This window comes from Heptranchias perlo, chromosome 35 (genome assembly GCF_035084215.1).
Source record: "Heptranchias perlo isolate sHepPer1 chromosome 35, sHepPer1.hap1, whole genome shotgun sequence".
Lineage (NCBI taxonomy): Eukaryota > Metazoa > Chordata > Chondrichthyes > Hexanchiformes > Hexanchidae > Heptranchias > Heptranchias perlo.
In genome coordinates, this window is record NC_090359.1 from 12,401,774 (window position 1) to 12,424,393 (window position 22,620).

At 42.9% G+C, this 22,620-nt stretch overlaps 1 protein-coding gene and 8 non-coding genes across 9 annotated transcripts; 3 read left to right on the forward strand and 6 right to left on the reverse strand.

Annotated features, from left to right (window-relative positions):
- Positions 1–441: 441 nt before the first annotated feature.
- On the forward strand, positions 442–2,591 carry LOC137302062 (probable G-protein coupled receptor 139). Its single transcript, XM_067971753.1, has 2 exons — positions 442–508; positions 1,681–2,591. Exons 1-2 carry the CDS (start codon positions 442–444, stop codon positions 2,589–2,591), a joined length of 978 nt encoding a protein of 325 aa, XP_067827854.1.
- A 6,697-nt stretch (positions 2,592–9,288) lies between these two features.
- On the reverse strand, positions 9,289–9,360 carry trnad-guc (transfer RNA aspartic acid (anticodon GUC)). The gene has a single exon. It is a non-coding gene; the product is annotated as a tRNA-Asp (tRNA).
- Positions 9,361–13,680: 4,320 nt separating this feature from the next.
- On the reverse strand, positions 13,681–13,752 carry trnad-guc (transfer RNA aspartic acid (anticodon GUC)). Its single transcript has one exon. It is a non-coding gene; the product is annotated as a tRNA-Asp (tRNA).
- Positions 13,753–14,713: 961 nt separating this feature from the next.
- Positions 14,714–14,785, forward strand: trnad-guc (transfer RNA aspartic acid (anticodon GUC)). The gene has a single exon. It is a non-coding gene; the product is annotated as a tRNA-Asp (tRNA).
- A 1,023-nt stretch (positions 14,786–15,808) lies between these two features.
- Positions 15,809–15,880, reverse strand: trnad-guc (transfer RNA aspartic acid (anticodon GUC)). Its single transcript has one exon. It is a non-coding gene; the product is annotated as a tRNA-Asp (tRNA).
- Positions 15,881–17,923: 2,043 nt separating this feature from the next.
- On the reverse strand, positions 17,924–17,995 carry trnad-guc (transfer RNA aspartic acid (anticodon GUC)). Its single transcript has one exon. It is a non-coding gene; the product is annotated as a tRNA-Asp (tRNA).
- A 961-nt stretch (positions 17,996–18,956) lies between these two features.
- On the forward strand, positions 18,957–19,028 carry trnad-guc (transfer RNA aspartic acid (anticodon GUC)). The gene has a single exon. It is a non-coding gene; the product is annotated as a tRNA-Asp (tRNA).
- Positions 19,029–20,051: 1,023 nt separating this feature from the next.
- On the reverse strand, positions 20,052–20,123 carry trnad-guc (transfer RNA aspartic acid (anticodon GUC)). The gene has a single exon. It is a non-coding gene; the product is annotated as a tRNA-Asp (tRNA).
- A 2,056-nt stretch (positions 20,124–22,179) lies between these two features.
- On the reverse strand, positions 22,180–22,251 carry trnad-guc (transfer RNA aspartic acid (anticodon GUC)). Its single transcript has one exon. It is a non-coding gene; the product is annotated as a tRNA-Asp (tRNA).
- Between the last annotated feature and the right edge of the window lie 369 nt (positions 22,252–22,620).

The following is a 22,620-nucleotide window of genomic DNA, read 5'->3' on the forward strand; positions in this document are numbered from 1 at the left end:
TGTTGGTTTGATTTTGGGGGTTGGTTTGATTTGGGGGTTGGGTTGAGTTGCTGTATTACCTTGAATTAACACAGAAGAGTACAGGACATCACTGTAACAATATGAGATCTATAGATGAGCATGAAAGGAACTACACCATTGCTGAGATAAAACGCTTCCAATTTTAATTTAAGATCATAAATATTACCACAATTGTCCAGACTTTGGTGCTTTTCCCTTTAATCCCGGCAATTTCTATTTTAATATATGCTCAGGGACTGAAATCGGCCGTCCTAATCTGTTTGTTCAAATAACTAAAACTAATTTGAACGGTTTTGCAATCTGATAGTCCCAGTGGAGATCCCACATGGTATAAATTAAAGGCTCTGGGAATGTATCGCCTCAGAGTTTAATTCGGAGCGATTGCTTGAAGCACGAAGGGACATCATCACCACACCGAAAATGATTGAAACATTTCGCAGCATCAGAAAAATATGCTACGTGACCCTTGCAGTGATTGGTGTCCCTGGTAAGTGACTTGAATCATTTGTGTAAATCTGTGTGTGAGCTGCTCTGTTCCTGATACTGTTAAATGTTGGTCTGTTTGTGTCCTTTATACAGTAACTGGAGAAGTGATATAATTTCAATCAATATGATTTTTTAAAATTCTGCCCTTTTAGTCCGTTGCCTTAACGGGAAATATAATACTTTTAAAAGCCATTAGTCACAATAAATTATCAAGTTATTGCTTTAAGTGGAAATCCTTGTAATCTTGCAGCAGAGCTCAGTGCAGGCAACTCTCCAAGGACCTGGTATTACTGGAAATATCCGTCATTGAAGAATTATACTCGGTGTACAATTCACACAATGAATGTTGTGGAGTGCAAACTGAAATGCATTGATGCTGGGCTGTTACTTGTTCACCGCATCAACATAAACAGACGTTAACTATTTAATCAGCAGGTTCGCACAGTTGTTGTATTCAAATCCTGCCCCTACTCCCATAATAGCTGGGACTTCCTTCCTTTTGAGGAAGCTGCTCCGCTCTAGACATCCATTTATATTTCTGCTTATGTCTTCCTCCCCCCCACCCTCTCTGGTCCAAAGTCCTGTAATTGCGCGCTTCCATCAAACTCACAGCGGATGGTATCTCACGGGCTGGACACCTTGAGGTCGGTGGCCGGCCAGTTTCTCTCCTCCCTCCCCCACTGGTACATTCCGAGGGCCCCACTTCGGATTTACTGGTTGGTTTTCCTTCACTCCATTCCCGCTGGAACGCCTCGCCCCCTTATTATATTTAATTTTATCCCGTTTGATTTTTGTTCACCCAATGACCACCCCGTTGTTAATTTTTACACTAAGATTACAAGTCCTTGCTGCCACATGCAGCAAAACTAAATCCCCTCCTTGGATGCAGTCGCAAAGCTTTGAATTTCGTACGAGGTCATGTCAATCAGCCCAGGCAGGGTTTGGGGATGGGGCAGTGAGCTCAGAGACTCTGGACTGGGAAGGGAAAATCCTCCCAGGTTCCTGTCCCTGATCCCTGTGCAGTGACCCTGCTGCAAACGACAGGTGTGTGTACCTGGGGTGAGAATACTGGGACATCCCCACACTCAAATACTTAGTGTCTGGGCTCAGACTTGGAGAATGGTTCTTGAGTTTGATCAGTACTTTGCCGTCACTTTTCCCTTTATCTTACAGTTAATTTAGTGGCGATTGTGATCCTGTCCCGAGGAAAGTGCGGACTCTCCAATTGCATCACACGCTACCTGGTGGCCATGGCAGCCTCGGATCAACTGGTCATTATCACTGAGGTTATCTTGAATCGGATCAGTTCCTACTTCTTCCCGGGATCTTTCCTGCTCATCACCCCTGTGTGCAGTGTTATTAAAGTCCTGCGTCGTGCATCCATAGACAACTCTGTCTGGTTAACTGTCACTTTCTCCTTTGATCGCTTTGCTGCCATTTGTTGCCAGAAGCTGAAAACAAAATATTGCACCGAGAAAACCGCGGCTGTGGTTATAGCCACAACCTGCACTCTGCTCTGTTTGAAAAATGTTCCCTTCTATTTCACATATAAACCCGGAGAGATAATCGACAACGTACCGTGGTTTTGTGCTACAAAATCAAGCTATTATACTGAGCCCGGATGGGTGGGATTTGACTGGATTGATACGATTGTAACCCCATTGCTCCCATTTGCTTTAATTTTGTTGCTCAATGCTCTGACCGTCAGGTATATTTTAGTGGCCAGTCGAGTCCGTAAGGGACTGAAGGGTCAGAGCAAGGGAGAGAATCACAACGACCCAGAGATGGAGAGCAGAAGGAAGTCTGTGATTTTACTCTTCACCATATCAGGGAGTTTCATACTTTTGTGGCTTTTATATGTTATCGAATTCTTCTATTATACCATTACAAAAACAAATAACTATGATCACAATGACTCTTTATATATCTTTGAACAAGTCGGATATATACTGCGGAATTTAAGTTGCTGCACAAACACATTTATTTATGGGGTGACTCAGACCAAATTCAGAGAGCAGTTCAAGAGCGCGGTGAAATATCCGGTTACCCTAATTGTTAAATTAATGAATAATAAAAACAACTGAACTCTGCCCAGAGGTAGTATCCAGTGTTTCCGGTTCATTAATCCGGTATTTATCCCTAAACTTTCCTCCTCTGAATTACACCAGGAATCGCTCGAGATCTTAAGATATATTCAGGAGCAAAGCAGCCATTGTGGTTCGAGCCATCTCGCTACTTTGATTGACAAGTGTCACATTTTGTTATAGGGACAATAGAAGTTTAGAGAAAACAATAATAAAGGCAGCAATTCCCAACTGAAGGAAATCCCGGAATTCCAACACAGAAGATGAAGATTTTTTGCCCAGCAAATCTCTTTATCACCTGACACTCTGTACTGTTGGGTTAATAAAACGTTCCTGAAGTTATTATTGATTTTTATTGACTACCCGTCTCTTCTCTCAGTTTTCCCATCTTTCTGTGTCTTTCTCTTTCTAGTTCTGTATTTCTCCTGTCTGTTCATCTTTCCATCTCTTTGCCTCTAGTTCTCCTTTTTGTACTTCCTTACACCCTTCTCTATTTTACACTATTTCTATGTTAGTATTTCCTCCCAGTATTCTCCTCCCACTCTAGTTTAATTTTTAAATTTCTCTCACTCTTCGTTTTATTTCTCTTCCTGTATCTCCATCCCCTCGCATTGTTTCTCATTCAGTCTGTATTTCGTGATCCTTTTTTCCTGATTGTACTTCCCTCGTTGTCTTGTTTCTGTATCGCTTCCTTTGTCTCTGAATGTCCCTCGATCTATTCTCGAGTATTTTTCTGTCCGTCTATCACGTCCCCTCTCTGTTTCTGCATCTTTGACCTCTTTCTCTACTCTTGATTCTTCTCATTCTCCCTCCTCTCCCATTCACCTGTTTCTTCTCGCTTTCATTCCTTCACCCCCTCGCCTTCATCTACCCCAAGGGAAAATAATAAGAAACCGAAATAGGAGAGAGAGAGAAAGCAAAAACTAACGAGGGAAGGGATGGGTATAAGAAAGAGGCTGAATATGCAATAAAAAATAAAAAGATAGAGGATAAAAAGAGAAGACAAAAGGGAAAGGAGAGAATAGGTCTGGATGACGAGGGAGTGGAATGAGAGAAAAAAGAGAGAAAATAGAAACGAGAAATAGCAATAGAGGGAGGAACAAACAACAAGGGGGAATAATGGAAACGTGTTTGTGAGAGAGAGAACGTGAGTTACCAAACGTTTTCATCGCTTTTCACAGGTAGATTTATTATGTTTGTAAATCGTATCATGTAGAGACTGGGAGGGGAGAACGCAAACATGGAAAATGAGAGAATGTGCACAAAAAAGCACTCCCACTTCAGGCACTGATATCCACCGTTATTTACTGTGGTTCCGTGTCCACAGTGGTCAAGTGAATAAAGTAATTGGACACTTTACATTAGATAGAGACGATTTTCTGACTCAGAGACGAGCTGGAACTCCACCCCTGTTCCTGATTTTTTATTATTCTATTTTCTTCCATTCCAACATCTGCTGAGACAGTTCTGACCCTCGGTTAGGAAATAAAATGATCATAAATCTTCAACCACCGACAGTCGAGAGTTTTCCAAATACTCTTCCAAATGTCATAAAAATATAAATCTGTACTTACATTACTGACACTCACGCACCACAACTGCTCAGAAAAAAGAGCCAACTACGAACAAAACGAAAACCAGTTCTTCAGTTACCATCCCCTTGATCACAAGATTCCCCAAGGAAATTTCATTAAAAATCGGGCGGCTGTCTTTCCAGAGGCCAGCCCTGCTTTCATCGTGTTTGTCTGTCGAGCGGTCATAGGGATCTAAATGTATCGACTGATTTCAAGGCACAAATGAACATTGGTGCGAATGGGACTCGTGCTCCCTAGAAACAGCGGTCCAGCAGAGCAAACTTAAAGTCATAAGAACGTGAAAGTAAATGTTAGAGCAGGAAATGTCGCAGGAAAGTGTCAATGAAATGGAAGGAGGAAAGTAGAGGAGGCCTATTGGTTATGTAAGGAAAAAAAACGTGCGCGAATAGGCGGGTTTGAATTATGAAACATCAAGAACAGGCATGTGAGAATGCTAGGATTTGAAGGAGTTAATAGGTTTTCACCACCAATAAAAAATATTTCTTTCATGGGCTAAATATTGATTTCTAGCTGCATTCTATTAGCATATGTGGCAGAGGAGAAAAGAGGTTCAGTGAGCTGTGCCGATTCCAACCGAGGTTGCTGCGACCACAACACACAGTACTAAACACTAGACAATCACAGCACCACATATCGGCCATAAAACCGCTGCCCGAACCACGGCAATGGCACGCCCTGCAGTGCTGAGAAAAGAAGAGTTTTTGGTGAAGAGGCCAAAATAAGCAGCGCCTCAAATTGTGGCAGAATAGGGGTACAGCCCTCCCCATGATCCATCCTTTAAATATCCACCCAGCATTTTCACCATTACAAGTTTCATTAACTTTTGCTACTTTTTAATTTGTTCTTGGCATTATCTGTGCTGATCCTTTACTTGGACCGCTGCACGGCATCGACAACGTTGTCCAATGCCCATAGAGTGGAGCGGGATCATTTTCACTCGTAAACCAGCAACCCTGATGTTAAAATCATCTGGTGGAGAAAGACGCGATTTCAGCGCGGTGACACTGGGCCAGAGTAAAGTTCAGTTAATGTGATTGCCGAGTGGCGAGAGGGTGGATTTGGAACTCCTGTGCGGCTGCTTTGCGCAGGTAACACGACTTGTTCCAAATTAAACCATGAACGAGCTAAAGTTTGAGGTCGCAGCGACAAGAACCTGATTACATTAATTACAGAAAATTAATGAAACTCTGTGAAAGATGAATAATTGTTGTAATCGCCATTGATCAACCGATAACTTTCTGCTGCAGACTGACAGAAACACTGACATGGACACTGGGTGAGAGAGAAACTTTAATCAGTTTCAACAACAACAACTACAAATACAACGTCCATTTATATCGCACATTTAACGTAGCAAAACGTCCCAAGGGGCTTCACAGGAGCTTTTTCAAACAAAATTTGACACCGAGCCACAGAAGGAGATATTAGAAGCAAAATACTGCGGATGCTGGAAATCTGAAATAAAAACAGAAAATGCTGGAAATAATCAACAAGTCAGGCAGCGTCTGTGGAGAGAGAAACAGAGTTAATGTTTCAGGTCGATGACCCTTCGTCAGAACTGGAAAAAGTTGAAGATTAAACAGTTTTTAAGCAAGTACAGAGTCAGGAAAAGGGATGGGGGCGGATGGTGAGGGGAGGAAAGAACAAAAGGGAAGGTCTCTGATCGGGTGGAGAGGAGGATGGGGTGTCAGAGAGTGGCTGTTCAGCCTCCACTAGTTCGAGGTCTGTTCACCTCACAACAACAACAGTGCCGCCCTTGTCAGCAGGTTTAATGACAATGCCAGGGTTGGACCTGAGAGAACGGAGTGCTGCGAGTTCAGAGGGAGGGAGGTTAGAGTGAGTGAGGGGAGTAAAGAAATTGAGACGGCCGATATCACGCAGGCAGTTCCCAATGAAAAGATCAAGAGAGGGTAAGGGGCCAGAGGGAGGGGTCCAGGTGGACCGAGAATTCTGAAGATGGGAGACAGGGTCCGCTGTGCGGTCAATGAAATGGGTGCGGAGGTGAAGGCGACGGAAGAAGAGCTCAGCATCGAGTCCAGCTCGAAACTCATTGAGGTGGGGGCGTAAGGGGATGAAGCTGAGGCCTTTGCTGAGTACTGACGTTCGGGGTCAGAGAGGGGAAGGTCAGAGGGAATGGTGAAAACACGACAAAGAGATTGGAGGGAGGGATGGGGTCAGAGGAAAGTGAAGGGGAAGAAGGATCGGGAGGGGTGTTGGTATCTAAGAGTTGTTGAAACTTGCGGTCCTTGACACCTGAAAGGAAGAAAAAAAGTTTTTTGTTAAAGCGCCAGATGAGGCGAAGGATGAAATGGAACTGCGGACCAGGACAGCTCTGAAGTAGAGAGAGTCGGTGCTGCTGAAGAGAGAGTGTTTGATCAGGTTTCTACTAAAACTCACTTTCACAGACACATCTCCTTCCTCAGCAACTGTGTCCGGCTCCGACTTATTCCACGTGGATTCCAACTTAAATCCCACCCTTCATGTTTCGGATCCACCCATGATTCCAGATATCTCCATGATATTCAGCGTTCCTCCAACCACTGCTCCCGCCGCTTCCTGAGATCCACGCTCAACGCCACGCACCGCCACATGCTCACTCTCGACCTCTCTCTCCACGCATGGTTTTTATCCCGTCCGCGCCATTATTGCATTTACCGTTTGATGTGTTGATTCCTTCCTTATATTCAACCAGGAGTCTTGTTTTCAGTCCAATCCGAAGCCACGGTGGATGAATTTTGCATTGCTCGCTGAACTCTGCTCAAATCAGCAAAGTCCTGATTGGTGCCCGGAGGTGTTGCGAGTGTAAGATGTGAATAACGTGAAGTATTAATCAAAGTGCACAATGACGCCCCGGTAAAGCGAGTATCTCTCATCGGATATTAACGCACCGCCTCAACTTGCCAAATGTGAACATGACCTGCTGAGTGTTACCAGCAGTTTCTGGGTTTATTTTTGTGCTTTCACTATTGCAGTTTTCCTGACAAACTGCAACTTGCCTCAAGGGCGCAGCTTCAAGCACAACTTTCTTGTGCTCTTCTCACACACAAGATCGCACTTTACTTTCCGACACACGCGCTTTAAAATCTGCCGTTTCCGCACACAGCGTCGTGCGCCACGAGAATTTGAAAGACCTTCGGCTCATGGCCTGTAATCGCCCCTTTTTCCCCACAGGCGATCTTTACATTTATCCTCTACTCGATTCAAACGCATGTTTCAACAGAACTATTAAGATGAAGGCGGAACACTTCCGATCTTACTGCACCGCCCCAACTTGCCAAATGTGCACCTTTCAACCGCCATTCGCAGCTCTGTAGCGCTGCCCGTTGCTCACGCAACTCAACTGCTGAGAGAAAAGAGCCAACAAGCATCAAAACAAAAACCAGTTCTTCAGTTACCATCCCCTGGATCACAAGATTCCCCAAGTAAATTTCGTGAACAATCGGGCGGCTGTCTTTCCAGAGACCAGCCCTGCTTTCGTCGTGTTTGTCTGTCAAGCGGTCACGCAGATCGAAATGTATCGACTGATTTCAAGGCACAAATGAACATTGGTGCGAATGGGACATGTGCCCAATAGAAACAGCGGTCGGAGCAGAACAATCTTAAAGGCGTGAGATCGAGAAAGTGAATGTTAGAGTCGGCAATGGAGCAGGAAAGTGTCTGCATCCAGTCCTCAAATAGTCTCCGTACAATAATATTCTGAAAGTGACAATCACCTGTTTTTTTGCTCTGTAGTTTTCGTTTCGGAAGAAGGTCGGCGAAGACATAAAATTAAAAGTTAGCGTCTGAAAACTGCTACCTCCCAGTCGGGGTATTAAACCCCGCAACTCACCACGATAAGAGAGAAAGAAAGAACGAAAGAAAGACAGAGTCAGTTGTCGTTGTCTAACAAAGAGATGGAAATGTAAATGGTTCTTTCAAGAGTGGCCCGTGGAAAATGAAACAAACTGTCATCAAATAAATAGTTAAAAGAAATGCACTGATACGTGAAGCATGTCTAACACCATCTGGGATGAGTGCACAATCAACGCAGCAGTTCCTCGTTAGTATAGTGGTGAGTATCCCCGCCTGTCACGCGGGAGACCGGGGTTCAATTCCCCGACGGTGAGATTAAACTTTTGCCGCCTTTTAAAGCTTTTTCTCTCATTTATCTCTAATATTCGATGCGGAATATACAGTGTAAAACTGACTCGGAGTTTCCCACTTTCCCCGATTTAATTTCACTGATATTCCAGCGGTTTTAAAATCTGCTCTCAGCTTCACTCTTCACCTCGATGTTCGACTGGTTTCTGTGATGTTGGGGATTTCGGGAGGAGGCCGAGATGGATCATCCACTTCTGGCTGAAGACGGTTTCTAAAACTTTGCACTCACGTGCTGGGCTTCACCATCATTGAGGATGGGGATGTTCACAGAGCCTCTTCCCATTAGTTGTTTAATTATCCACCATCATTCACAAATGGGTGTGGCAGGACTGCAGAGCTTTGATCTGATCCGTTGTTTGTGGGATCGTTTAGCTCTGTCCACAGCATGCTGCTTCCACTGTTTGTCAAGTAGTCCTGTGTTACTTTCAGGTTATTGGTGTGTGTGAGTGTTAATGTAGCGAGGAATGTTTGTGTATGTGTGAATATGACTATGTCTGTCTCACTTGTTATATGCGTTTCTGAGTGTCCCTCTCTTTCTTTCTATCTGTCACTTTTAACCTGCTCCCCAAATAATTTTTCTCTGGACCTTGACGAACAAAGAGATAGAAAGTAAGTCTTCTTTCAGCAGTGGCATGTGGAAAGTTAAACAAATTGTCATCAAAGAAGTAGTTAAAATAGATTCACTGAAACATGCATCCTTTTCATTGCTGCATGTGAGATCTTTCATGTCTGCGCCTGTTCCGAGACCTGTCTCTCTCTGGTGACAGCGCGATTCTGCGTTTCATTTCTTGCCCATCATTGTGGTTCTCACATCGAGCTGAAGCGTGAGGCAGAGAGCAGATTTTTAAAATCGCTGTGAAATCAATTTGTGGAAGTGGGAAAGGCCGAGTCAGTTTTTCATTGTATTTTCAACATCCAATATTGCAGATAAATTAAAGTGAAGCTTCGAAAGCAGCAATAACCTCCTCGTCGGGGAATTGAACCCCGGTCTCCCGCGTGACAGGCGGGGATACTCACCACTATACTAACGAGGAATTCGTGGAGACATTTGCCGTATATTCACCACAGATGCTTCACGTTTCAGTGAATCTGTTTGAACTGTTCATTTGATGACAGTTTGTTTAACTTTCCACGGACCACTGTTGAAAGAAGAATTACCGACCACTTTTCCATCTCATGTTGGATCATGATGTGGGTAACGCGGGAGAGAGTGAGACAGATCTTCTCAGGAAAATATAGAAAATATGAGGCACATACACAGACAGACAGACACAGACACACATACACATGGATTGACTCAGAAATACTGAGAGTCAGAATATGGATAATTTGGCTGATTTTTGTTCCATTTCTGTCGTAGATTTCGTGAAATCTTGCAGATCAATTAAAATGAGCATAAAACTCGAGGTCCTCAATGCTGTGGAATTTTAATTCACTTAAGAATTATTAATTCTACAAGAAACTTGTTGAATTTTGAAACGCAGAGATGAAACAGGTTGATGAATGAAGGGATCTGAAGTCTGTCAGATTTGAACCTGCGCGGGGGAAATGAATGAATTTCGAATCTGTCACCGAACCCACCAGTTAGTAAAAATCACAATTGCTCTGCATCCAGTCCTCAAATAGTCTCCGTACAATAATATTCTGAAAGTGACAATCACCTGTTTTTTTGCTCTGTAGTTTTCGTTTAGGAAGAAGGTCGGCGAAGACATAAAATTAAAAGTTAGCGTCTGAAAACTGCTACCTCCCAGTCGGGGTATTAAACCCCGGACTAAGGTGGGGCAACTCACCACGATAAGAGAGAAAGAACGAAAGAAAGACAGAGTCAGTTGTCGTTGTCTAACAAAGAGATGGAAATGTAAATGGTTCTTTCAAGAGTGGCCCGTGGAAAATGAAACAAACTGTCATCAAATAAATAGTTAAAAGAAATGCACTGATACGTGAAGCATGTCTAACACCATCTGGGATGAGTGCACAGTCAATGCAGCAGTTCGTCGTTAGTATAGTGGTGAGTATCCCCGCCTGTCACGCGGGAGACCGGGGTTCAATTCCCCGACGGGGAGATTAAACTTTTGCCGCCTTTTAAAGCTTTTTCTCTCATTTATCTCTAATATTCGATGCGGAATATACAGTGTAAAACTGACTCGGAGTTTCCCACTTTCCCCGATTTAATTTCACTGATATTCCAGCGGTTTTAAAATCTGCTCTCAGCTTCACTCTTCACCTCGATGTTCGACTGGTTTCTGTGATGTTGGGGATTTCGGAAGGAGGCCGAGATGGATCATCCACTCGGCACTTCTGGCTGAAGACGGTTTCTAAAACTTTGCACTCACACGCTGGGCTTTACCATCATTGAGGATGGGGATGTTCATAGAGCCTCTTCCCATTAGTTGTTTAATTATCCACCATCATTCACAAATGGGTGTGGCAGGACTGCAGAGCTTTGATCTGATCCGTTGTTTGTGGGATCGTTTAGCTCTGTCTACAGCATGCTGCTTCCACTGTTTGTCAAGTGGTCCTGTGTTACTTTCAGGTTATTGGTGTGTGTATATGTCTGTGTGCGAGTGTTTATGTAGCTCGGAATGTGTGTGTTTGTGTATGTGTGAATATGACTATGTCTGTCTCACTTGTTATATGCGTTTCTGAGTGTGCCTCTCTTTCTTTCTGTCTGTCACTTTTAACCTGCTCCCCAAATAATTTTTCTCTGGACCTTGACGAACAAAGAGATAGAAAGTAAGTCTTCTTTCAGCAGTGGCATGTGGAAAGTTAAACAAATTGTCATCAAAGAAGTAGTTAAAATAGATTCACTGAAACATGCATCCTTTTCATTGCTGCATGTGAGATCTTTCATGTCTGCGCCTGTTCCGAGACCTGTCTCTCTCTGGTGACAGCGCGATTCTGCGTTTCATTTCTTGCCCATCATTGTGGTTCTCACATCGAGCTGAAGCGTGAGACAGAGTCAGTTGTCGTTGTCGAACAAAGAGATGGAAATGTAAATGGTTCTTTCAAGAGTGGCCCGTGGAAAATGAAACAAACTGTCATCAAATAAATCGTTAAAAGAAATGCACTGATACGTGAAGCATGTCTAACACCATCTGGGATGAGTGCACAATCATCGCAGCAGTTCCTCGTTAGTATAGTGGTGAGTATCCCCGCCTGTCACGCGGGAGACCGGGGTTCAATTCCCCGACGGTGAGATTAAACTTTTGCCGCCTTTTAAAGCTTTTTCTCTCATTTATCTCTAATATTCGATGCGGAATATACAGTGTAAAACTGACTCGGAGTTTCCCACTTTCCCCGATTTAATTTCACTGATATTCCAGCGGTTTTAAAATCTGCTCTCAGCTTCACTCTTCACCTCGATGTTCGACTGGTTTCTGTGATGTTGGGGATTTCGGAAGGAGGCCGAGATGGATCATCCACTCGGCACTTCTGGCTGAAGACGGTTTCTAAAACTTTGCACTCACACGCTGGGCTTTACCATCATTGAGGATGGGGATGTTCATAGAGCCTCTTCCCATTAGTTGTTTAATTATCCACCATCATTCACAAATGGGTGTGGCAGGACTGCAGAGCTTTGATCTGATCCGTTGTTTGTGGGATCGTTTAGCTCTGTCTACAGCATGCTGCTTCCACTGTTTGTCAAGTGGTCCTGTGTTACTTTCAGGTTATTGGTGTGTGTATATGTCTGTGTGCGAGTGTTTATGTAGCTCGGAATGTGTGTGTTTGTGTATGTGTGAATATGACTATGTCTGTCTCACTTGTTATATGCGTTTCTGAGTGTCCCTCTCTTTCTTTCTATCTGTCACTTTTAACCTGCTCCCCAAATAATTTTTCTCTGGACCTTGACGAACAAAGAGATAGAAAGTAAGTCTTCTTTCAGCAGTGGCATGTGGAAAGTTAAACAAATTGTCATCAAAGAAGTAGTTAAAATAGATTCACTGAAACATGCATCCTTTTCATTGCTGCATGTGAGATCTTTCATGTCTGCGCCTGTTCCGAGACCTGTCTCTCTCTGGTGACAGCGCGATTCTGCGTTTCATTTCTTGCCCATCATTGTGGTTCTCACATCGAGCTGAAGCGTGAGACAGAGTCAGTTGTCGTTGTCTAACAAAGAGATGGAAATGTAAATGGTTCTTTCAAGAGTGGCCCGTGGAAAATGAAACAAACTGTCATCAAATAAATAGTTAAAAGAAATGCACTGATACGTGAAGCATGTCTAACACCATCTGGGATGAGTGCACAATCAACGCAGCAGTTCCTCGTTAGTATAGTGGTGAGTATCCCCGCCTGTCACGCTGGAGACCGGGGTTCAATTCCACGACGGTGAGATTAAACTTTTGCCGCCTTTTAAAGCTTTTTCTCTCATTTATCTCTAATATTCGATGCGGAATATACAGTGTAAAACTGACTCGGAGTTTCCCACTTTCCCCGATTTAATTTCACTGATATTCCAGCGGTTTTAAAATCTGCTCTCAGCTTCACTCTTCACCTCGATGTTCGACTGGTTTCTGTGATGTTGGGGATTTCGGGAGGAGGCCGAGATGGATCATCCACTCGGCACTTCTGGCTGAAGACCGTTTCTAAAACTTTGCACTCACACGCTGGGCTTTACCATCATTGAGGATGGGGATGTTCATAGAGCCTCTTCCCATTAGTTGTTTAATTATCCACCATCATTCACAAATGGGTGTGGCAGGACTGCAGAGCTTTGATCTGATCCGTTGTTTGTGGGATCGTTTAGCTCTGTCTACAGCATGCTGCTTCCACTGTTTGTCAAGTAGTCCTGTGTTACTTTCAGGTTATTGGTGTGTGTATATGTCTGTGTGCGAGTGTTTATGTAGCTCGGAATGTGTGTGTTTGTGTATGTGTGAATATGACTATGTCTGTCTCACTTGTTATATGCGTTTCTGAGTGTCCCTCTCTTTCTTTCTATCTGTCACTTTTAACCTGCTCCCCAAATAATTTTTCTCTGGACCTTGACTAACAAAGAGATAGAAAGTAAGTCTTCTTTCAACAGTGGCATGTGGAAAGTTAATCAAATTGTCATCAAATAAGTAGTTAAAATAGATTCACTGAAACATGCATCCTTTTCATTGCTGTATGTGAGATCTTTCATGTCTGCGCCTGTTCCGAGACCTGTCTCTCTCTGGTGACAGCGCGATTCTGCGTTTCATTTCTTGCCCATCATTGTGGTTCTCACATCGAGCTGAAGCGTGAGGCAGAGAGCAGATTTTTAAAATCGCTGTGAAATCAATTTGTGGAAGTGGGAAAGGCCGAGTCAGTTTTTCATTGTATTTTCAACATCCAATATTGCAGATAAATTAAAGTGAAGCTTCGAAAGCAGCAATAACCTCCTCGTCGGGGAATTGAACCCCGGTCTCCCACGTGACAGGCGGGGATACTCACCACTATACTAACGAGGAATTCGTGAAGACATTTGCCGTATATTCACCACAGATGCTTCACGTTTCAGTGAATCTGTTTGAACTGTTCATTTGATGACAGTTTGTTTAACTTTCCACGGACCACTGTTGAAAGAAGAATTACCGACCACTTTTCCATCTCATGTTGGATCATGATGTGGGTAACGCGGGAGAGAGTGAGACAGATCTTCTCAGGAAAATATAGAAAATATGAGGCACATACACAGACAGACAGACACAGACACACATACACATGGATTGACTCAGAAATACTGAGAGTCAGAATATGGATAATTTGGCTGATTTTTGTTCCATTTCTGTCGTAGATTTCGTGAAATCTTGCAGATCAATTAAAATGAGCATAAAACTCGAGGTACTCAATGCTGTGGAATTTTAATTCACTTAAGAATTATTAATTCTACAAGAAACTTGTTGAATTTTGAAACGCAGAGATGAAACAGGTTGATGAATGACGGGATCTGAAGTCTGTCAGATTTGAACCTGCGCGGGGGAAATGAATGAATTTCGAATCTGTCACCTAACCCACCAGTTAGTAAAAATCACAATTGCTCTGCATCCAGTCCTCAAATAGTCTCCGTACAATAATATTCTGAAAGTGACAATCACCTGTTTTTTTGCTCTGTAGTTTTTGTTCAGGAAGAAGGTCGGCGAAGACATAAAATTAAAAGTTAGCGTCTGAAAACTGCTACCTCCCAGTCGGGGTATTAAACCCCGGACTAAGGTGGGGCAACTCACCACGATAAGAGAGAAAGAAAGAACGAAAGAAAGACAGAGTCAGTTGTCGTTGTCTAACAAAGAGATGGAAATGTAAATGGTTCTTTCAAGAGTGGCCCGTGGAAAATGAAACAAACTGTCATCAAATAAATAGTTAAAAGAAATGCACTGATACGTGAAGCATGTCTAACACCATCTGGGATGAGTGCACAGTCAACGCAGCAGTTCCTCGTTAGTATAGTGGTGAGTATCCCCGCCTGTCACGCGGGAGACCGGGGTTCAATTCCCCGACGGGGAGATTAAACTTTTGCCGCCTTTTAAAGCTTTTTCTCTCATTTATCTCTAATATTCGATGCGGAATATACAGTGTAAAACTGACTCGGAGTTTCCCACTTTCCCCGATTTAATTTCACTGATATTCCAGCGGTTTTAAAATCTGCTCTCAGCTTCACTCTTCACCTCGATGTTCGACTGGTTTCTGTGATGTTGGGGATTTCGGGAGGAGGCCGAGATGGATCATCCACTCGGCACTTCTGGCTGAAGACGGTTTCTAAAACTTTGCACTCACACGCTGGGCTTTACCATCATTGAGGATGGGGATGTTCATAGAGCCTCTTCCCATTAGTTGTTTAATTATCCACCATCATTCACAAATGGGTGTGGCAGGACTGCAGAGCTTTGATCTGATCCGTTGTTTGTGGGATCGTTTAGCTCTGTCTACAGCATGCTGCTTCCACTGTTTGTCAAGTAGTCCTGTGTTACTTTCAGGTTATTGGTGTGTGTATATGTCTGTGTGCGAGTGTTTATGTAGCTCGGAATGTGTGTGTTTGTGTATGTGTGAATATGACTATGTCTGTCTCACTTGTTATATGCGTTTCTGAGTGTCCCTCTCTTTCTTTCTATCTGTCACTTTTAACCTGCTCCCCAAATAATTTTTCTCTGGACCTTGACGAACAAAGAGATAGAAAGTAAGTCTTCTTTCAGCAGTGGCATGTGGAAAGTTAAACAAATTGTCATCAAAGAAGTAGTTAAAATAGATTCACTGAAACATGCATCCTTTTCATTGCTGCATGTGAGATCTTTCATGTCTGCGCCTGTTCCGAGACCTGTCTCTCTCTGGTGACAGCGCGATTCTGCGTTTCATTTCTTGCCCATCATTGTGGTTCTCACATCGAGCTGAAGCGTGAGGCAGAGAGCAGATTTTTAAAATCGCTGTGAAATCAATTTGTGGAAGTGGGAAAGGCCGAGTCAGTTTTTCATTGTATTTTCAACATCCAATATTGCAGATAAATGAAAGTGAAGCTTCGAAAGCAGCAATAACCTCCTCGTCGGGGAATTGAACCCCGGTCTCCCGCGTGACAGGCGGGGATACTCACCACTATACTAACGAGGAATTCGTGGAGACATTTGCCGTATATTCACCACAGATGCTTCACGTTTCAGTGAATCTGTTTGAACTGTTCATTTGATGACAGTTTGTTTAACTTTCCACGGACCACTGTTGAAAGAAGAATTACCGACCACTTTTCCATCTCATGTTGGATCATGATGTGGGTAACGCGGGAGAGAGTGAGACAGATCTTCTCAGGAAAATATAGAAAATATGAGGCACATACACAGACAGACAGACACAGACACACATACACATGGATTGACTCAGAAATACTGAGAGTCAGAATATGGATAATTTGGCTGATTTTTGTTCCATTTCTGTCGTAGATTTCGTGAAATCTTGCAGATCAATTAAAATGAGCATAAAACTCGAGGTCCTCAATGCTGTGGAATTTTAATTCACTTAAGAATTATTAATTCTACAAGAAACTTGTTGAATTTTGAAACGCAGAGATGAAACAGGTTGATGAATGAAGGGATCTGAAGTCTGTCAGATTTGAACCTGCGCGGGGGAAATGAATGAATTTCGAATCTGTCACCTAACCCACCAGTTAGTAAAAATCACAATTGCTCTGCATCCAGTCCTCAAATAGTCTCCGTACAATAATATTCTGAAAGTGACAATCACCTGTTTTTTTGCTCTGTAGTTTTCGTTTCGGAAGAAGGTCGGCGAAGACATAAAATTAAAAGTTAGCGTCTGAAAACTGCTACCTCCCAGTCGGGGTATTAAACCCCGCAACTCACCACGATAAGAGAGAAAGAAAGAACGAAAGAAAGACAGAGTCAGTTGTCGTTGTCTAACAAAGAGATGGAAATGTAAATGGTTCTTTCAAGAGTGGCCCGTGGAAAATGAAACAAACTGTCATCAAATAAATAGTTAAAAGAAATGCACTGATACGTGAAGCATGTCTAACACCATCTGGGATGAGTGCACAATCAACGCAGCAGTTCCTCGTTAGTATAGTGGTGAGTATCCCCGCCTGTCACGCGGGAGACCGGGGTTCAATTCCCCGACGGTGAGATTAAACTTTTGCCGCCTTTTAAAGCTTTTTCTCTCATTTATCTCTAATATTCGATGCGGAATATACAGTGTAAAACTGACTCGGAGTTTCCCACTTTCCCCGATTTAATTTCACTGATATTCCAGCGGTTTTAAAATCTGCTCTCAGCTTCACTCTTCACCTCGATGTTCGACTGGTTTCTGTGATGTTGGGGATTTCGGGAGGAGGCCGAGATGGATCATCCACTCGGCACTTCTGGCTGAAGACCGTTTCTAAAACTTTGCACTCACACGCTGGGCTTTACCATCATTGAGGATGGGGATGTTCATAGAGCCTCTTCCCATTAGTTGTTTAATTATCCACCATCATTCACAAATGGGTGTGGCAGGACTGCAGAGCTTTGATCTGATCCGTTGTTTGTGGGATCGTTTAGCTCTGTCAACAGCATGCTGCTTCCAATGTTTGTCAAGTAGTCCTGTGTTACTTTCAGGTTATTGGTGTGTGTATATGTCTGTGTGCGAGTGTTTATGTAGCTCGGAATGTGTGTGTTTGTGTATGTGTGAATATGACTATGTCTGTCTCACTTGTTATATGCGTTTCTGAGTGTCCCTCTCTTTCTTTCTATCTGTCACTTTTAACCTGCTCCCCAAATAATTTTTCTCTGGACCTTGACTAACAAAGAGATAGAAAGTAAGTCTTCTTTCAACAGTGGCATGTGGAAAGTTAATCAAATTGTCATCAAAGAAGTAGTTAAAATAGATTCACTGAAACATGCATCCTTTTCATTGCTGTATGTGAGATCTTTCATGTCTGCGCCTGTTCCGAGACCTGTCTCTCTCTGGTGACAGCGCGATTCTGCGTTTCATTTCTTGCCCATCATTGTGGTTCTCACATCGAGCTGAAGCGTGAGGCAGAGAGCAGATTTTTAAAATCGCTGTGAAATCAATTTGTGGAAGTGGGAAAGGCCGAGTCAGTTTTTGATTGTATTTTCAACATCCAATATTGCAGATAAATGAAAGTGAAGCTTCGAAAGCAGCAATAACCTCCTCGTCGGGGAATTGAACCCCGGTCTCCCGCGTGACAGGCGGGGATACTCACCACTATACTAACGAGGAATTCGTGCAGACATTTGCCGTATATTCACCACAGATGCTTCACGTTTCAGTGAATCTGTTTGAACTGTTCATTTGATGACAGTTTGTTTAACTTTCCACGGACCACTGTTGAAAGAAGAATTACCGACCACTTTTCCATCTCATGTTGGATCATGATGTGGGTAACGCGGGAGAGAGTGAGACAGATCTTCTCAGGAAAATATAGAAAATATGAGGCACATACACAGACAGACAGACACAGACACACATACACATGGATTGACTCAGAAATACTGAGAGTCAGAATATGGATAATTTGGCTGATTTTTGTTCCATTTCTGTCGTAGATTTCGTGAAGTCTTGCAGATCAATTAAAATGAGCATAAAACTCGAGGTACTCAATGCTGTGGAATTTTAATTCACTTAAGAATTATTAATTCTACAAGAAACTTGTTGAATTTTGAAACGCAGAGATGAAACAGGTTGATGAATGACGGGATCTGAAGTCTGTCAGATTTGAACCTGCGCGGGGGAAATGAATGAATTTCGAATCTGTCACCTAACCCACCAGTTAGTAAAAATCACAATTGCTCTGCATCCAGTCCTCAAATAGTCTCCGTACAATAATATTCTGAAAGTGACAATCACCTGTTTTTTTGCTCTGTAGTTTTTGTTCAGGAAGAAGGTCGGCGAAGACATAAAATTAAAAGTTAGCGTCTGAAAACTGCTACCTCCCAGTCGGGGTATTAAACCCCGGACTAAGGTGGGGCAACTCACCACGATAAGAGAGAAAGAAAGAACGAAAGAAAGACAGAGTCAGTTGTCGTTGTCTAACAAAGAGATGGAAATGTAAATGGTTCTTTCAAGAGTGGCCCGTGGAAAATGAAACAAACTGTCATCAAATAAATAGTTAAAAGAAATGCACTGATACGTGAAGCATGTCTAACACCATCTGGGATGAGTGCACAGTCAATGCAGCAGTTCCTCGTTAGTATAGTGGTGAGTATCCCCGCCTGTCACGCGGGAGACCGGGGTTCAATTCCCCGACGGGGAGATTAAACTTTTGCCGCCTTTTAAAGCTTTTTCTCTCATTTATCTCTAATATTCGATGCGGAATATACAGTGTAAAACTGACTCGGAGTTTCCCACTTTCCCCGATTTAATTTCACTGATATTCCAGCGGTTTTAAAATCTGCTCTCAGCTTCACTCTTCACCTCGATGTTCGACTGGTTTCTGTGATGTTGGGGATTTCGGGAGGAGGCCGAGATGGATCATCCACTCGGCACTTCTGGCTGAAGACGGTTTCTAAAACTTTGCACTCACACGCTGGGCTTTACCATCATTGAGGATGGGGATGTTCATAGAGCCTCTTCCCATTAGTTGTTTAATTATCCACCATCATTCACAAATGGGTGTGGCAGGACTGCAGAGCTTTGATCTGATCCGTTGTTTGTGGGATCGTTTAGCTCTGTCTACAGCATGCTGCTTCCACTGTTTGTCAAGTAGTCCTGTGTTACTTTCAGGTTATTGGTGTGTGTATATGTCTGTGTGCGAGTGTTTATGTAGCTCGGAATGTGTGTGTTTGTGTATGTGTGAATATGACTATGTCTGTCTCACTTGTTATATGCGTTTCTGAGTGTCCCTCTCTTTCTTTCTATCTGTCACTTTTAACCTGCTCCCCAAATAATTTTTCTCTGGACCTTGACTAACAAAGAGATAGAAAGTAAGTCTTCTTTCAACAGTGGCATGTGGAAAGTTAATCAAATTGTCATCAAAGAAGTAGTTAAAATAGATTCACTGAAACATGCATCCTTTTCATTGCTGTATGTGAGATCTTTCATGTCTGCGCCTGTTCCGAGACCTGTCTCTCTCTGGTGACAGCGCGATTCTGCGTTTCATTTCTTGCCCATCATTGTGGTTCTCACATCGAGCTGAAGCGTGAGGCAGAGAGCAGATTTTTAAAATTGCTGTGAAATCAATTTGTGGAAGTGGGAAAGGCCGAGTCAGTTTTCCATTGTATTTTCAACATCCAATATTGCAGATAAATTAAAGTGAAGCTTCGAAAGCAGCAATAACCTCCTCGTCGGGGAATTGAACCCCGGTCTCCCGCGTGACAGGCGGGGATACTCACCACTATACTAACGAGGAATTCGTGCAGACATTTGCCGTATATTCACCACAGATGCTTCACGTTTCAGTGAATCTGTTTGAACTGTTCATTTGATGACAGTTTGTTTAACTTTCCACGGACCACTGTTGAAAGAAGAATTACCGACCACTTTTCCATCTCATGTTGGATCATGATGTGGGTAACGCGGGAGAGAGTGAGACAGATCTTCTCAGGAAAATATAGAAAATATGAGGCACATACACAGACAGACAGACACAGACACACATACACATGGATTGACTCAGAAATACTGAGAGTCAGAATATGGATAATTTGGCTGATTTTTGTTCCATTTCTGTCGTAGATTTCGTGAAGTCTTGCAGATCAATTAAAATGAGCATAAAACTCGAGGTACTCAATGCTGTGGAATTTTAATTCACTTAAGAATTATTAATTCTACAAGAAACTTGTTGAATTTTGAAACGCAGAGATGAAACAGGTTGATGAATGACGGGATCTGAAGTCTGTCAGATTTGAACCTGCGCGGGGGAAATGAATGAATTTCGAATCTGTCACCTAACCCACCAGTTAGTAAAAATCACAATTGCTCTGCATCCAGTCCTCAAATAGTCTCCGTACAATAATATTCTGAAAGTGACAATCACCTGTTTTTTTGCTCTGTAGTTTTTGTTCAGGAAGAAGGTCGGCGAAGACATAAAATTAAAAGTTAGCGTCTGAAAACTGCTACCTCCCAGTCGGGGTATTAAACCCCGGACTAAGGTGGGGCAACTCACCACGATAAGAGAGAAAGAAAGAACGAAAGAAAGACAGAGTCAGTTGTCGTTGTCTAACAAAGAGATGGAAATGTAAATGGTTCTTTCAAGAGTGGCCCGTGGAAAATGAAACAAACTGTCATCAAATAAATAGTTAAAAGAAATGCACTGATACGTGAAGCATGTCTAACACCATCTGGGATGAGTGCACAGTCAACGCAGCAGTTCCTCGTTAGTATAGTGGTGAGTATCCCTGCCTGTCACGCGGGAGACCGGGGTTCAATTCCCCGACGAGGCGATTAAACTTTTGCCGCCTTTTAAAGCTTTTTCTCTCATTTATCTCTAATATTCGATGCGGAATATACAGTGTAAAACTGACTCGGAGTTTCCCACTTTCCCCGATTTAATTTCACTGATATTCCAGCGGTTTTAAAATCTGCTCTCAGCTTCACTCTTCACCTCGATGTTCGACTGGTTTCTGTGATGTTGGGGATTTCGGGAGGAGGCCGAGATGGATCATCCACTCGGCACTTCTGGCTGAAGACGGTTTCTAAAACTTTGCACTCACACGCTGGGCTTTACCATCATTGAGGATGGGGATGTTCATAGAGCCTCTTCCCATTAGTTGTTTAATTATCCACCATCATTCACAAATGGGTGTGGCAGGACTGCAGAGCTTTGATCTGATCCGTTGTTTGTGGGATCGTTTAGCTCTGTCTACAGCATGCTGCTTCCACTGTTTGTCAAGTAGTCCTGTGTTACTTTCAGGTTATTGGTGTGTGTATATGTCTGTGTGCGAGTGTTTATGTAGCTCGGAATGTGTGTGTTTGTGTATGTGTGAATATGACTATGTCTGTCTCACTTGTTATATGCGTTTCTGAGTGTCCCTCTCTTTCTTTCTATCTGTCACTTTTAACCTGCTCCCCAAATAATTTTTCTCTGGACCTTGACTAACAAAGAGATAGAAAGTAAGTCTTCTTTCAACAGTGGCATGTGGAAAGTTAATCAAATTGTCATCAAAGAAGTAGTTAAAATAGATTCACTGAAACATGCATCCTTTTCATTGCTGTATGTGAGATCTTTCATGTCTGCGCCTGTTCCGAGACCTGTCTCTCTCTGGTGACAGCGCGATTCTGCGTTTCATTTCTTGCCCATCATTGTGGTTCTCACATCGAGCTGAAGCGTGAGGCAGAGAGCAGATTTTTAAAATCGCTGTGAAATCAATTTGTGGAAGTGGGAAAGGCCGAGTCAGTTTTTCATTGTATTTTCAACATCCAATATTGCAGATAAATTAAAGTGAAGCTTCGAAAGCAGCAATAACCTCCTCGTCGGGGAATTGAACCCCGGTCTCCCACGTGACAGGCGGGGATACTCACCACTATACTAACGAGGAATTCGTGAAGACATTTGCCGTATATTCACCACAGATGCTTCACGTTTCAGTGAATCTGTTTGAACTGTTCATTTGATGACAGTTTGTTTAACTTTCCACGGACCACTGTTGAAAGAAGAATTACCGACCACTTTTCCATCTCATGTTGGATCATGATGTGGGTAACGCGGGAGAGAGTGAGACAGATCTTCTCAGGAAAATATAGAAAATATGAGGCACATACACAGACAGACAGACACAGACACACATACACATGGATTGACTCAGAAATACTGAGAGTCAGAATATGGATAATTTGGCTGATTTTTGTTCCATTTCTGTCGTAGATTTCGTGAAATCTTGCAGATCAATTAAAATGAGCATAAAACT

Coding starts and splice junctions, on each gene's coding strand:
- LOC137302062 (XM_067971753.1), top strand. CDS start 442: ATGATTGAAACATTTCGCAGCATCAGAAAAATATGCTACGTGACCCTT. Junction 509..1,680: donor TGCAGTGATTGGTGTCCCTG/GTAAGTGACTTG, acceptor TTTATCTTACAG/TTAATTTAGTGGCGATTGTG.